The sequence below is a fragment of the Malaya genurostris genome, chromosome 2, assembly GCF_030247185.1.
Source record: "Malaya genurostris strain Urasoe2022 chromosome 2, Malgen_1.1, whole genome shotgun sequence".
Lineage (NCBI taxonomy): Eukaryota > Metazoa > Arthropoda > Insecta > Diptera > Culicidae > Malaya > Malaya genurostris.
The window spans coordinates 120,028,564-120,041,170 of record NC_080571.1 but is presented as its reverse complement, the minus strand read 5'-3'; the positions used below and the strand labels follow the sequence as shown (position 1 = coordinate 120,041,170).

Here is a 12,607-nt window from a genome sequence, read left to right as displayed (position 1 = left end):
TTATGTGGTGAGCCCAGGTTAATGTGGGGTCGAAATATATGCCCAGATACTTGAAATAGTCAACTTTTTCAATAATATTGTGTCCAAGCTGGGGATGATTATGCGTTGGTATAATTTTCCTTGTGGAACGGAAAATCATATACTTAGTCTTTGTGGCATTTAATGATAATAAGTTCGCATTGAAATATTGATCAAGAGTTCTTAAATCACTTTCCATTGAGTTAATAATAGCATTGATGTCACTGTCAGGATAGAACAGAGCTGTGTCGTCGGCGAATAGTCGTGGAGTTCCTTTAAGATGTAAATTACCTATATCATTAATATATAAAAGAAACAATAGTGGACCAATATTACTTCCTTGTGGAACACCAATGTTTATTGGAGCAAGGTTGCTACTGTCACTTTCGATGGATACAAATTGTTTTCTATTAGTCAAGTAACTACGGATAATTGAATTAGCAATGCCCCTGATCCCATAGCAATCGAGTTTGTCCAAAAGTATACTATGATCTAATGTGTCAAAAGCTTTTTTAAGGTCTAAAAATAATGCACCAACTATATTTTTACTATCGATCTCGCTTATAATTTCGTCAACTAATTCAATTATAGCGGTTTGGGTGCTAGAACCTTGTCTGAAGCCATATTGGAATCTAAAGAGGATATTATGCTTACTTAGGAATTCGATAAGTCTAGTGACTAGAAGTTTTTCAAATATTTTGTTGAATACGGACAATGTAGATATAGGACGATAATTATTACAATCACAACGGTCACCCGATTTGAACACAGGAATGACTTTAGCCACCTTGAGGCAATCAGGGTAGTAACCGGTCTGAATAATTACGTTAAAGCACTGAGAGAGTATTTTTGCGAATGCAAATGAATTATGTTTTAGTACACTGACAGAGACGTTATCAGGGCCGTTACTCTTCTTATTATCCAAACCTTGTATTAACAGTATCACTTCATTTACAGATGAAGGACGTAGAAAAATAGAATCACAAACACGACGAACGTTACTTATTGGACAAAAAGATGAGTTTACAGGAATAGCTTTAGCTAATTCGTTACCGATATTTGAAAAGAATTTGTTGAAAATATCACAAACTTCCTTGTTGTCATTAATGTTTTTGCCCCTGTCGATCAAGCGTATCTTATCCTTTTCTTTTGTTATTCCGAACGTAGATTTAAGATTTGTCCAAAATTTCGAATGAGGTACGTTAATGAGAAGGTTTTCGTAATAATTTTTTTTATTCGCCTTTTTCATGGACTCGACCTTTTTAGATATATGTGATAGCATTTGTTTGAGATGCTGATCGTGGGGGCTTGCCTTGATACGTTTGAGGTAATTGCTTTTTATTTTCACTAGTGTCCATAAATCAAAGCTCATCCATGGGCAATGATTACCTTTCACTGTGACTGTTTTAGTTATTATTCTTGTATGTTGTTCGAGTAGAGAGTTATATACGAAAACTATAGATTGAAGAACTGTTTCAGCGTCCTCAATGACATCAATACTATTAATAAAATTGGAAAAATCAAGATTTACCTGACGATAGTTAATTATTTTTTTCGTTAACGTCATAGGTTCTTTATCAGCCAGTATTTTGAAAGTTGTTAAGATTTGAGAGTGGTCGCTTAGTTCATTAAATATTGTGTCGTTGCGAATACGATTAACGTCGTCAAGTTTACAAATAATATGGTCAAGTATATTGTCGCTAATTGGTCTTGTAGTAAAACAATTTGTACACGAAAAGTCATATGATTCTAGCAGAGCCTTATATCTTGTCACAATATTGTTATGAATGAGATTTATAGGAACATTTATATCACCTACAATAAAACACGTATGCTTCGGTTGAATTGAACACATCAAGCTTTCTAGGTAAACGGAAAATTCGTTAAAATCAAAGCTAGGGGGACGATACACACCATGAATATTATAAAAATGTCCTTTGATACAAAGCTCGATGTTTATATGGTGAAATCCATCGGACGTGTAATTCTTAATCAGTCTATGTTCAATATCTTGTTTGACATATATTGCTAGGCCTCCACTAGAATGTTCTCTACAAGCATAAAAGGCTTTATAATGCGGTATTTTATAGAGAGCACAATTTTCATTTTTCAACCATGTTTCTCCGATTACTATAACATCTATAGGAGTTTTAAAATTGTCAATATCAATTAATATATCATCAAATTTTGAAATATCGTTAATACCTCTTACATTCCATTGCAAAATCTTAAGTGTTTTTTTGTCGTTTACTGTATAGTTGTTATTGAACTTATAAATATTTTCGTGAAAAAAATTTTTGGTAGTCGTATTATCCATTTAAAAGAGAAACAAATAACAACACATGTAACATCAATATAATAACTAAATTAAGTTCTTTTACGCTTGAGTGTTACTTGATCTGGGGAAGGAGACGTCAATTGTGTGGATCGGTAAAAATGTATAACACGATCCAGATCTATTTTGTTACGAATTTTTTCCAATTTAGAATAGTCATCCTTTTTTACTAATATAACTCCTCCACGACCTGGCCATACATACTTAATATTTAATAATTTTTGAGATTCTCGCATGTTTTTTAACAGTTCCAAAGAAGCAGTTGACAGCTCCTCACGAACTGCCACTTTCATTTCAGTTCCATTAGTCTTGAAGGATTTGTCAACAGCAGTAGCAATCAGAGGGCCGTGTTCCTGCTTCTTGTCTAGAACTGTCTCTCTAATGGCTTCGTCTTTGAAGACCACTCGTATTGGAATTGGAGCGCCGCTGTTTTTATTACCCGCATACAGTTAACTCTTATATTTTTCTATATACTTTCTCTCACATGAAAAGGCCACTACGTAACTGACATAAATGGAGTTCATTTGCCATTGAAAATATTCTATATGAAACGTTGCTGGTGAAATGAAGAGGATTTTTTTTCTTCATTTTGCTGTCTTTGTTCTTCGCCAAGTGACAGCATTTGAATACAGCAATTTTATTTACCTGAATGGTTATGATAAAATCAACAGATATGTTAGTTAAATTAAAAACATTTTAGTTGAATTTATTGTAAAGACTGTCCCAGAAAGTATGGACGCAACCAAGAACCGCTGCCATTTCGAAATGGCAAGAATCTGTCAATTTTTATGGCTGCGTCCTGTTGTTCACACTCTTCTCTAACCACTTGTGCAGTTGTTTATTCGTTTTCATTAGTTTGGTAGAAAGCTATGGTCTGGCAAGCAATTTTTAGCTGCGGTAAGATTTCGAAACCCTTCATCACCACTGCTTCAATGAACAGCGAAATATACATCATGGAATGTTTTCAAAAACGACTTCTACCCATGATTCGAAGCCACAAGGATCCTGTTGTCTTCTGGCCAGATCTTGCTTCTTGCCGCTACTCGAAATCAACGGTAGAATGGTATACTACCAAAAATGTCACTTTCGTCCCAAAAGACATGAATCCACAAAATTGCCCTCAACTTCGAGCAATTGAGAAATTTTGGGCATTAACGAAGGCACATCTTAGGAAACATGTTTCGGTAGCCGAAACCATTCAACAGTTCGAACAAGATTGAAAAAAAAGTGTCAAAACTTATCGCCAAGAAGTCTGTACGGAATTTAATGAGGAACGTTCGCAAGAAGGTGCGCCAGTTAGTCTACAATGGCTAAGTAGCAAATGGTGAGAATAATATTCTGTTGTTGTAGTCTAATATTATCAGTATATCGAATAAAATTTGAATATCTAACACTTGTGAATTATTTACAGCGAAATCGAAGTGCGTCCATACTTTCTGGGACTTTTGTGATCTGCGGGTTCTCCGTGTGTACAAAAATATCAAACCAAAAGAAGCATCTGTATAAAGTGGATGACCAGTTGCCAGTTGCTAAGTGGACCAGCTTGTATGATGAATAGACTGTCAACAGTTAAACTGATATTGGCATAAACAAACACGAATACATTACTAAAATATGAAGCGCATCTGTCCAAATCTGCAGACCAGACAAAACCGTTCTCCAAACCTGTAACCGTCTCACATGACGGGAAATAAAACCAGAACAATTTCCCACACACAAACAAACCCAATGCAAGTAAATTATTTGGGTACAATAAATGGAAATCATTAACTCCCAATCTCTATAACCGCGCATCGTAGCGGCACATGTGCGTGATGCGTTGGAAATCGTATCGGGAACCGAGTGTTCCGTACCCAAACAGTGGCGCAATTTTCCCAGTAATTTGATTTTATTGATCGCACAGGACGTGCCGGACGAAATGAGGAAAATATCGGCTGCAGAAAAAATACTGACACAATCCCGACACTACAATCTCCACATTCAGCGACACACACACGCAGTGACTGCGACAGAAAGGCGGACAGGTGGTTACGATAGACCCGCTAGAACCCAGCCAGGCCTCCCGGTTATGGGAGAAAAATAAATTAACATTTGCATATTCATGAGTGTCACGTACACATCCGGATGGAAAATTATGGCACGATCGATCTGTTCCTCTCTTGTTGTTAAAGTTTCTTTGTTAGGGTGCCCCGGTCGCTGGGGAGGATTCCCGGTCAGCCGGAACGAGCCGAACATGCTGAAAAATCTTTCCCGAACACGTTTTCACTGTGATAGCTACTCAATCTGGTATACGAAAAAAAATACATCGATTCGATATGGCCTGAATACTGTTTATCAAGTGCTAAACCTACAAAAACAAACAATAGTTATTGAATGTGCGTGTGAGATGAGAAACAAAGTGGCGGTCCGGATCGGTGCTCGGCACATTTAAAACCAAAGTGTCAACCTGACACAAATTTGTTTTTGATCGTTGGCCTGCGGTTTTTTTTTCACTCGAATTTCAATAAAGCTTCCGAAGCGACTCTATTAAAGTAAGCTCATTTGTATGTAGTGTATGGAAATGAAACGATAAAATTTGAATAACAGTGTTTACTTATTATTTATAGTGGATTATTAGAAAAAAGATGTGTACAGAAAACACATATTTATATTTTGGATTTTATGAACGAACGAGGAGTAAATTGAAATTCGATCAATCCAAATTCTTCAACCACTCCAAAACGGTACACAGCTTGACTTGAGAATTCATTGAGATGAAGTCATTCGTCCAACTAAAAAGGTCAGTTGACCAAATCATTACCGAATATTACCAAAATCAAAACAAAATTTTATATTTTCGGCACACTTCCCGCTTCTCCTTACCTGAACACTTGAACTCCTGGTCGTGCAGATCGGCTACATTTTGACCCTTGAGCTGACTGGGAGAGTGGCATCGCGTGTACGGTGCCAGGCGTGGAGCATTTTTCAGATACCGTGCCAACCACGACAGATGACAATCGCACGCAAACGGATTCTCCGAAAGGCGCAGGGCACGCAATCGTGGCATGCCAGAGAACATATCGCGCGGCAACGTGGTGATGTTGTTATTATTCAGCGTCCTGTTGTTAGCCGGATTGGGAAACCAAAATCGGGAAGATCAGTACACTTTACTGGTAAGGAGAGAAAAAAAAAACAACTTACAGGATTTCCAGTTCCGCCAATCCTTTAACGGCTTGCTCATCCAGGCAAGTGATTTGGTTGTTGTCAAGCTGTAGACTCCGCAATGAAGAGGCGCCTTTGAAGGCTCGCTTCGGAACAGCCGACAGAGCATTGTGGGAAAGGTCTCTGGAAGAGAAAAAGGCGAAAGTAATGTACTGAAATGCTACCATGATGCTGGGTTCTGTTATAAGTCAACTTAAATATTTACAACTGCCACTCCATGTCGTTTGAGATCTATGATGCATTATGTAAAACAATTATGTTGTATTGGTGCAGTCTTTGTTGTTATTTTACGTGTTCAGGATGACTAACATACATGCAGGGTCACAAATTGGATTAAATGTTATTTCAATATACATATTATAATTTAAACAATATTTCCTAATATTCTTTAAATAATACGTAGAAATTGAAGCATGAGTCATTTCATATCAGAACGTAAAGAAGTTTTGAAAAAATATTACTACATATTTGGTTTTGATGATTTCTCCATTTTTTCTCCAAACAGGGTCACGGTACTCCCATTCATCTCAGCTTCAGTAGTCATATCACAAACGAAAACCGTTAGTTAGAGTGAGATATGCTGTCTCTGTTCGATAGATTGACTTCAAAGATAAGATGAAAATAGATGCATTCGCTTCGAGTTTTTGCGTCGTTATAACAGCAGTGTAGCTCGAATACTGCACGATGAGTTGTAAACTCGCAAATTTAATGTCATAGAACTGCAGGAACTTTGTCGAACGAGACAGACGGGGTGATAAAGTGTGCTAGGGCTTCATAGTGTTCGGCAAGACGCGTAACCAATCAGCGACAGAATGTGTGTGTTGAAGATTAAATACCGTTTTTTCAATTACAGCAGCATCAACGTACACTGTCCACATGAGACGAGACCCGATGAAGAGAAGGAAGCATTTTACGCGCAGCTGGAACGAATCAGGATGTGAAACTCATCATCGGCGACAGCTACGTAGCGATAGTACTGCCATGAATACGCCCAACAGCTGAAGCTAGTGCTACCAACGGATGACTGGAGGAATATAAGGTCACCCGAAAGTAGCACTGCCACAACCGTACTAGGTACGAAGTTATAGAATCGAGAAAATGACGGAAAATGCCAGCAGTTGGTCGAAGAGAAGAATGCTGCAAGAACGAGGATGCTGCAACACCTCAAGAGAGCGAACGAGGAACGATACAGAGAGGCACAGAACAGACAGAACTCGGTTTTCCGGAGAAAAAAAACGCCACCAGAAAGATTGTGATGGTGAAGCGATGGAACAGCTGTACCGCGTAAATGGTACACGGATGTTCTATGAGAAGGTGAACTGCTCACGTAGTGGCCATACGCCTCAAGACGAAATGTTCAAAGATACCAGTGATAACTTATCATGGACGAATTTGAGGTAATCGACAGGTACTACGACGAACATCTGAATGGCGAAACACAAGATGTAGTGAACGACACAGTGCTGAGGATCATTTATGGCGGGGTGCAGATGGAAGACGGAACGTGGAGACGGCACATGAATCATGAATTGCAACAGCTGCTAGAAGAACCACCCATAGTACGGACAGCTAAAATCAGACGTCTACGATGGGCTGGCATGTCTTAAGAATTGTAACGTTTGGTTTATAAAAACCGAATCATAAACAATCAGTAAATTTAAACATTACGTGCATGTAGGTAGATTTAATTAGGAGTGCAGACAAAACTGTAAATCTGAAAAATTGGGCGCACTGGTTCACTCTGACACGAGGCTAACTTGACAGCCAGTGTGAGAGAGTTGTTTTTCGGTAGTCAATTTCCGCCAGAACGAGAATAGAAGTGGAGTTTCCTCGAAAGTTGCGGCCGTCGAGCCGCGGGACAACGGTTTTTGAGTCTTAGAAGATAAGTGAAAAGAAAAGTCCTGTTTACCAGGGAGATCGAGCGGAAGCAATCTCCTGAACAGTCCGGATTGGTTGGTGCCGTGTACTTTGACCACATGGCGCACCGGAGTATAGCAGCAGACTCGGATCCGAGGTCCCCACTCGCGAGGCAAACGATTCGAGCGTAAGGAAAAGAGAAAGGAAAGAAGTCATCGCCGAAGAGGACACGCAAATTAGCGACCGACGGACCAGAGACTCACCGGCATCCAACGCTAGACCGGTGGGAGTACCGGCATCAACGTCATCACCCACGTGGGCGTCAGCCGGCCCATTTTCGCACAGTGCTTGAAGGGCGGCGGCTAGACAACTGAGTGCGATTCGACAAGAACGGCACTGCTCCAGGAGAAAGGTCATCGTTGAGCTGGTTTAGGGCGGGAAGACAGATTAGTAACAGAATGTCGGACGACAGCCCAGTGAAAATGGTTCTTGAATCTAATCCGACTGGGATAAGAAGAAGAGGAGTGCAGCGAGCAAGATGGATTGATCAAGTGGAGGGTGATCTCCGAAGTATCGGTGCCTTGAGTGACTGGCGACGAGTAGCCATGGACCGAATTATGTGGAGACGTATTCTTGATACAGCAAAGGACACCCCAGGAATATAGCTGTTAGGTAAGGTAAATAAGTGAACGACACAGAACTCAATCTGGGCGCACGCTTAGTGGACGACAGATTCCCAGCGTCTGATCTACCGGAGTTAAGTGAGGAAGGTAATCTGAGAAACAACAAAGCCGCGGGCAATGACCAAGCTAGGAAAGCTGCTCAAACACATGGAGGAGATTCGACCGCAGTAATGGATGGAAGCAGTGATATGTCTCATCTACAAAAATGGTGATAAGCTTGACTGTTGCAATTATCGTGCAATCACATTTCTGAACGCCGCCTACAAGGTATTCTCTCAAATTCTTTGACGCCGTCTATCACCAATAGCTAAGGAATTCGCAGCGCCGTACCAAGCGGGATTCACTGGACCCCGTGTAACTATGGATCACATATTCCAAGATAAGTACTTCAGAAGTGTCGTGAATACAACATACCTACGCATCACATATTCATTGACTTCAAAGCGGCATACGACACAATCGATTGAGAGCAGCTATGGCAGATTATGCATGACTACGGTTTTACGGATAAAGTGACGCATTTGGTCAAAGCAATTATGGATATAGTGATGTAAAACGCTCGAGTATCTGGGGCGCTCTCGAGTCCCATCGAAACTCGAAGAGGGTTACGGTAAGGTGATGGACTCTCTTGTCTCTTGTTTCAAATTGCTTTGGAAAGTATAATTCGAAGAACGAGGATCGACACGATCGACACGATCTTCCGCAAGTCCGTACAGTTTTTTGGTTTCGTTGATATTGTGACACGTAACCTTGAGAAGATGATGGAAACATACATTGGACTGAAATCCGAAACTAGGCGTATCGCACTAGCTATAAATGCGCTGAAAGCAGAGTAAGAGACTCTGGAGAAGAAACACCACGTCTCATAACTCGAAAATTAAAAAAAACGGTATTGATATCGAGACGGTTGAAGAGCTCGTGTATTTGGGCTCACTAGTGACCGCCGATGATGATACCAGCACCGAAATTCAAAGGCGCGTTTTTTTGCAGGAAATCGTGCGTACCTTGGACTCAGCAAAAACCGGTAGTTCTTTATGGCCACCCTTAATGTTTTCGAAAGAAATGTGCTGCCGACCATCTATGGCGGAGCGCAGATGGAAGACGGAACGTGGATACGGTGTATGAATCACGAATTGTAACACTTGCTTGGAGAACCACCTATCGTACGTACAGCAAAAGTTGGGCGGCCTTGAATCGGGTTACACGAAGACGTTTGCTAGATACTGCAATGGACACCACAGGACTAAGTTGATAGGTAAGGTAAGGTAAGTAAGTGTCCAGATAATAAATGACTCAAACTTAATATCAGCTTCGGGGTTTGTTATTATTTATTAGTTGGGTTATTTGAAGCGGATGCAAAAATTATAAAGATCTGATTTATCCCAACAATAGTAGAACTCGGTGTCTGAAGTGATTTCTTGGCTTTTACTGAAGATTGCCGATTGATTAATTGACTGTTCATATATTTGTCCTTATTTGCTTGGAGATCAGAACGCTAAATTTAATAATAATATACGATTAGACTTGTTTGACGAAGTAACCTAGGGCAAAATGACTTATTTAATGAAATAGTTTTCGACGAAATAATTTTTATGGTGAAGTGATTTATGGTAAAATAACTATGGTGAGTGTGTTTAAAGAAACATGTTCAATTTCAATTATATTCGAAGTAGTTTCATAAGTTGAGCTGACTGGTTGAATGCTTTATGAAAAAAACAGGGTTGTGTACGAGACACAAATAATCTCAGAGACATGATTAATACAATTTTCGAAGTGACTGTAAAATTTACTATACAAACCGTAAGCTACCATCTAGAATCCTAAAATTTGATAAAATATAATCAAATCCGTATCGGAAACATAATTAGGTTTCGCACGAACATGACATAACCATAAAAAAATTCACTGAATGAACATAATTTGACAGTTGGTGTTATTGGAAATGTAAAGAAACCACCGATACATGTAAAACATGAACTTCATTCCGATACATGTCAAACATGAGTTCATTTAAAACCTAATTGATATAACGTTTTGAAAAAATATCAACAAACCGGAAACCACCGTTAGCCAAGAAGTTTGTTCAACAGCATTCAAAACAAACACTTTTTGCACACTTCCGTTTCCGTTCGTACATATAGATTTCAGTATACATGACAGAAACCGCCGGTGAATTGTTCGCTATGTTTAGTGCCTATTAGTGTGCAACGTTCTATGCGTTCAATAATGGACATAACTAAGAGTATAGGTTAGTGTTTCCGACATGTCTGATATTATATAGCATATAGCATCGACGAAGATTTTTGTCTTTCTCTACCTCTTAAAATTATCGAATTTATCACTTTATTTAGAGAATCTACATTGATCATGTACAGAAATGTATATTATGAACTGCTTCCCGGGCGACGAACTATTCAAAGAGGTTGAAACCGGGGTAAAACAACAACAACAACAGCATCACCGCTATCGAGAAAATTGGTGTACTTCAGACATACATTTTGGAATCATTTCCACCATATGGGACCGACCGACACTCCATTGTATTCTGTATTTTTTTAATGGTAAAATACAGTTTCACTTTTACATTGAATGACCAATCAGAGTGATGCTTCCGAGTTGATATATCGCTTACTCCTTCGAAATCATAGTCTCCGTTAGGGAAAGCCAGCAAACCTGCATAGTGTCTTAGATTTTTAACCTCATGCTCATACTCATTATTAATAAATATTTCAATCCTATAATAAACGAAATATGTGGCTTGATACAATCTAATAGAAACTTAGAGATATCTAATCTATATGTGACATACCTGGCCGCATTTGTACATGTATTTTTCCTTGAATTTCTAATTCGATCGACTAAATAGAAAACAAAGCTATATTCTACATATAAATATGATGGAGTAACATCTTTTTTGTACAACTCCAATACCCTAACCATGTTCCATTAAACTAATGAATCATATATCTTTTAATAGATGGTACAAGTCACATTTAGGCTTCTTTACTTTTGAACTGTGAGATAATCTAATCTATAAAGTCTTTTTCTAAAAATTACGATGGGTGCTCGATAGTTTTTATCACAATGGATTTGTGGTTTTTCCTATTAAAGAATACAAACATACTTTGCATGAGATTGAACCAATTTATGAAGCGCTTTTGAAGAAAGTGTCCTCAAAACATGTGCTTTGAACGGATCAACCGCCTTTTCGAGCGTCAGGCTGACGACTCATAAATTCAATGGCGAATTATTGAATGTATTTAATTATAATGCCCAGAGTTGTGTGAATCTCACGGTAAGTCATATGTCGGTCTTTTGAAATCAGAACACGAAACATATAAATATAATTTTTGACACAACAACTGATTTTGATTCTCAAGATAATTCCTTTTTTCATCGAAATAAGGCAAAGGCATTACATTTATTTTGTGAAATTCCTTGCTTTGGATCTTTCTGTTTTAACAGACTTCGCGGCCGACTCCTAGCGCACAGAATCATTACATGGCTAATACTATGATCTCCTACTGACACTATAAATCCTTCCAGGTCGGGACTCGAACATACGACTAACAAAGTTTACTGAACATAATTACCCTTTAAACCACTCAATTGCTCTAGCAATTTAAACAGCTCAACGTTGTTGATATCAGATTTGACGTATGGGTATAAGTGTTGCCTATACTTATCGAGCAAATATCGTAACCCTTATTGGGCACGCCACTAGTTTGAAAAGTAGTGTTAGAATACATTTGAAATTTTTCCATAATTATTGAAGAATAGAATATTTCCAAAAACAAAAAAATAGAACAATACTTACATTATTCGAAAGCGACAATAAGCAATGCAAAATACAGAGCAAAATGACGTACTTGATTTCAATTAGACAAATTCCTTGATATAATAAAAAAGCATGGTTATTGGATAATAAATCATAATGACTTCTTCAGAAGCATGCCATGCAGTACGTGCGAATTAATTGATATTTCCAGCCAATAATGATAATCACAGCTTTTAAAATAATGACACCATCGACCGCAAAACAATGAACGCGGCATGGAGTAGCCGGGAGCGAAGCGACAGAACCTATATTCAACAATAAATCATTTCCTACATCCTACTACTTACAATCGTAATAAATTAGCAGCGCTCGATAAAAAATTATCTGGTATTGATTTTAAGCGATTGCTATTAAGTCGTCTGAAAATAAAAAAGAGAGCGTGAGGCGAGAAAAAGGGAAGAGAACAATTATGAAAAATACACACACCGAAATGAAATTAAACGTTTCGTTATGAGAATAACAAAAAAAAGTTGAAGAGGCGGTGCCGAATGACACAAAACACAATACAAAAGTGTATACAATGGATAAAAAAAGCTATAAGCAGACAAAACAGAAGGCAGTAGAATGGCAGCGAAGCATGATAGATTAACAAAATCGATTATTCGATAATGATTTTATCGGATAATTTTGAATTCCGTACGCCCTCGGGTTTGATCGGTTTGTAGAGTATTGTGT

At 38.5% G+C, this 12,607-nt stretch overlaps 1 protein-coding gene across 3 annotated transcripts in view; it reads right to left on the bottom strand.

The window, feature by feature from the left end:
• LOC131432228 (protein slit) overlaps positions 1-12,607 on the bottom strand; it is a 445,785-nt gene that overhangs the window by 20,730 nt on the left and 412,448 nt on the right. For 2 of the 3 annotated variants that reach the window (XM_058598369.1, XM_058598370.1), the window contains exons 5-6: positions 5,534-5,677; positions 5,216-5,451 (exon numbers count right to left, since the gene is read on the bottom strand). In XM_058598369.1, the coding sequence (XP_058454352.1) occupies positions 5,216-5,451; positions 5,534-5,677 (380 nt within the window). Of the gene's footprint in view, positions 1-5,215; positions 5,452-5,533; positions 5,678-12,219; positions 12,292-12,607 lie in introns of all 3 variants that reach the window. The other variant, XM_058598368.1, reaches the window with a different exon arrangement.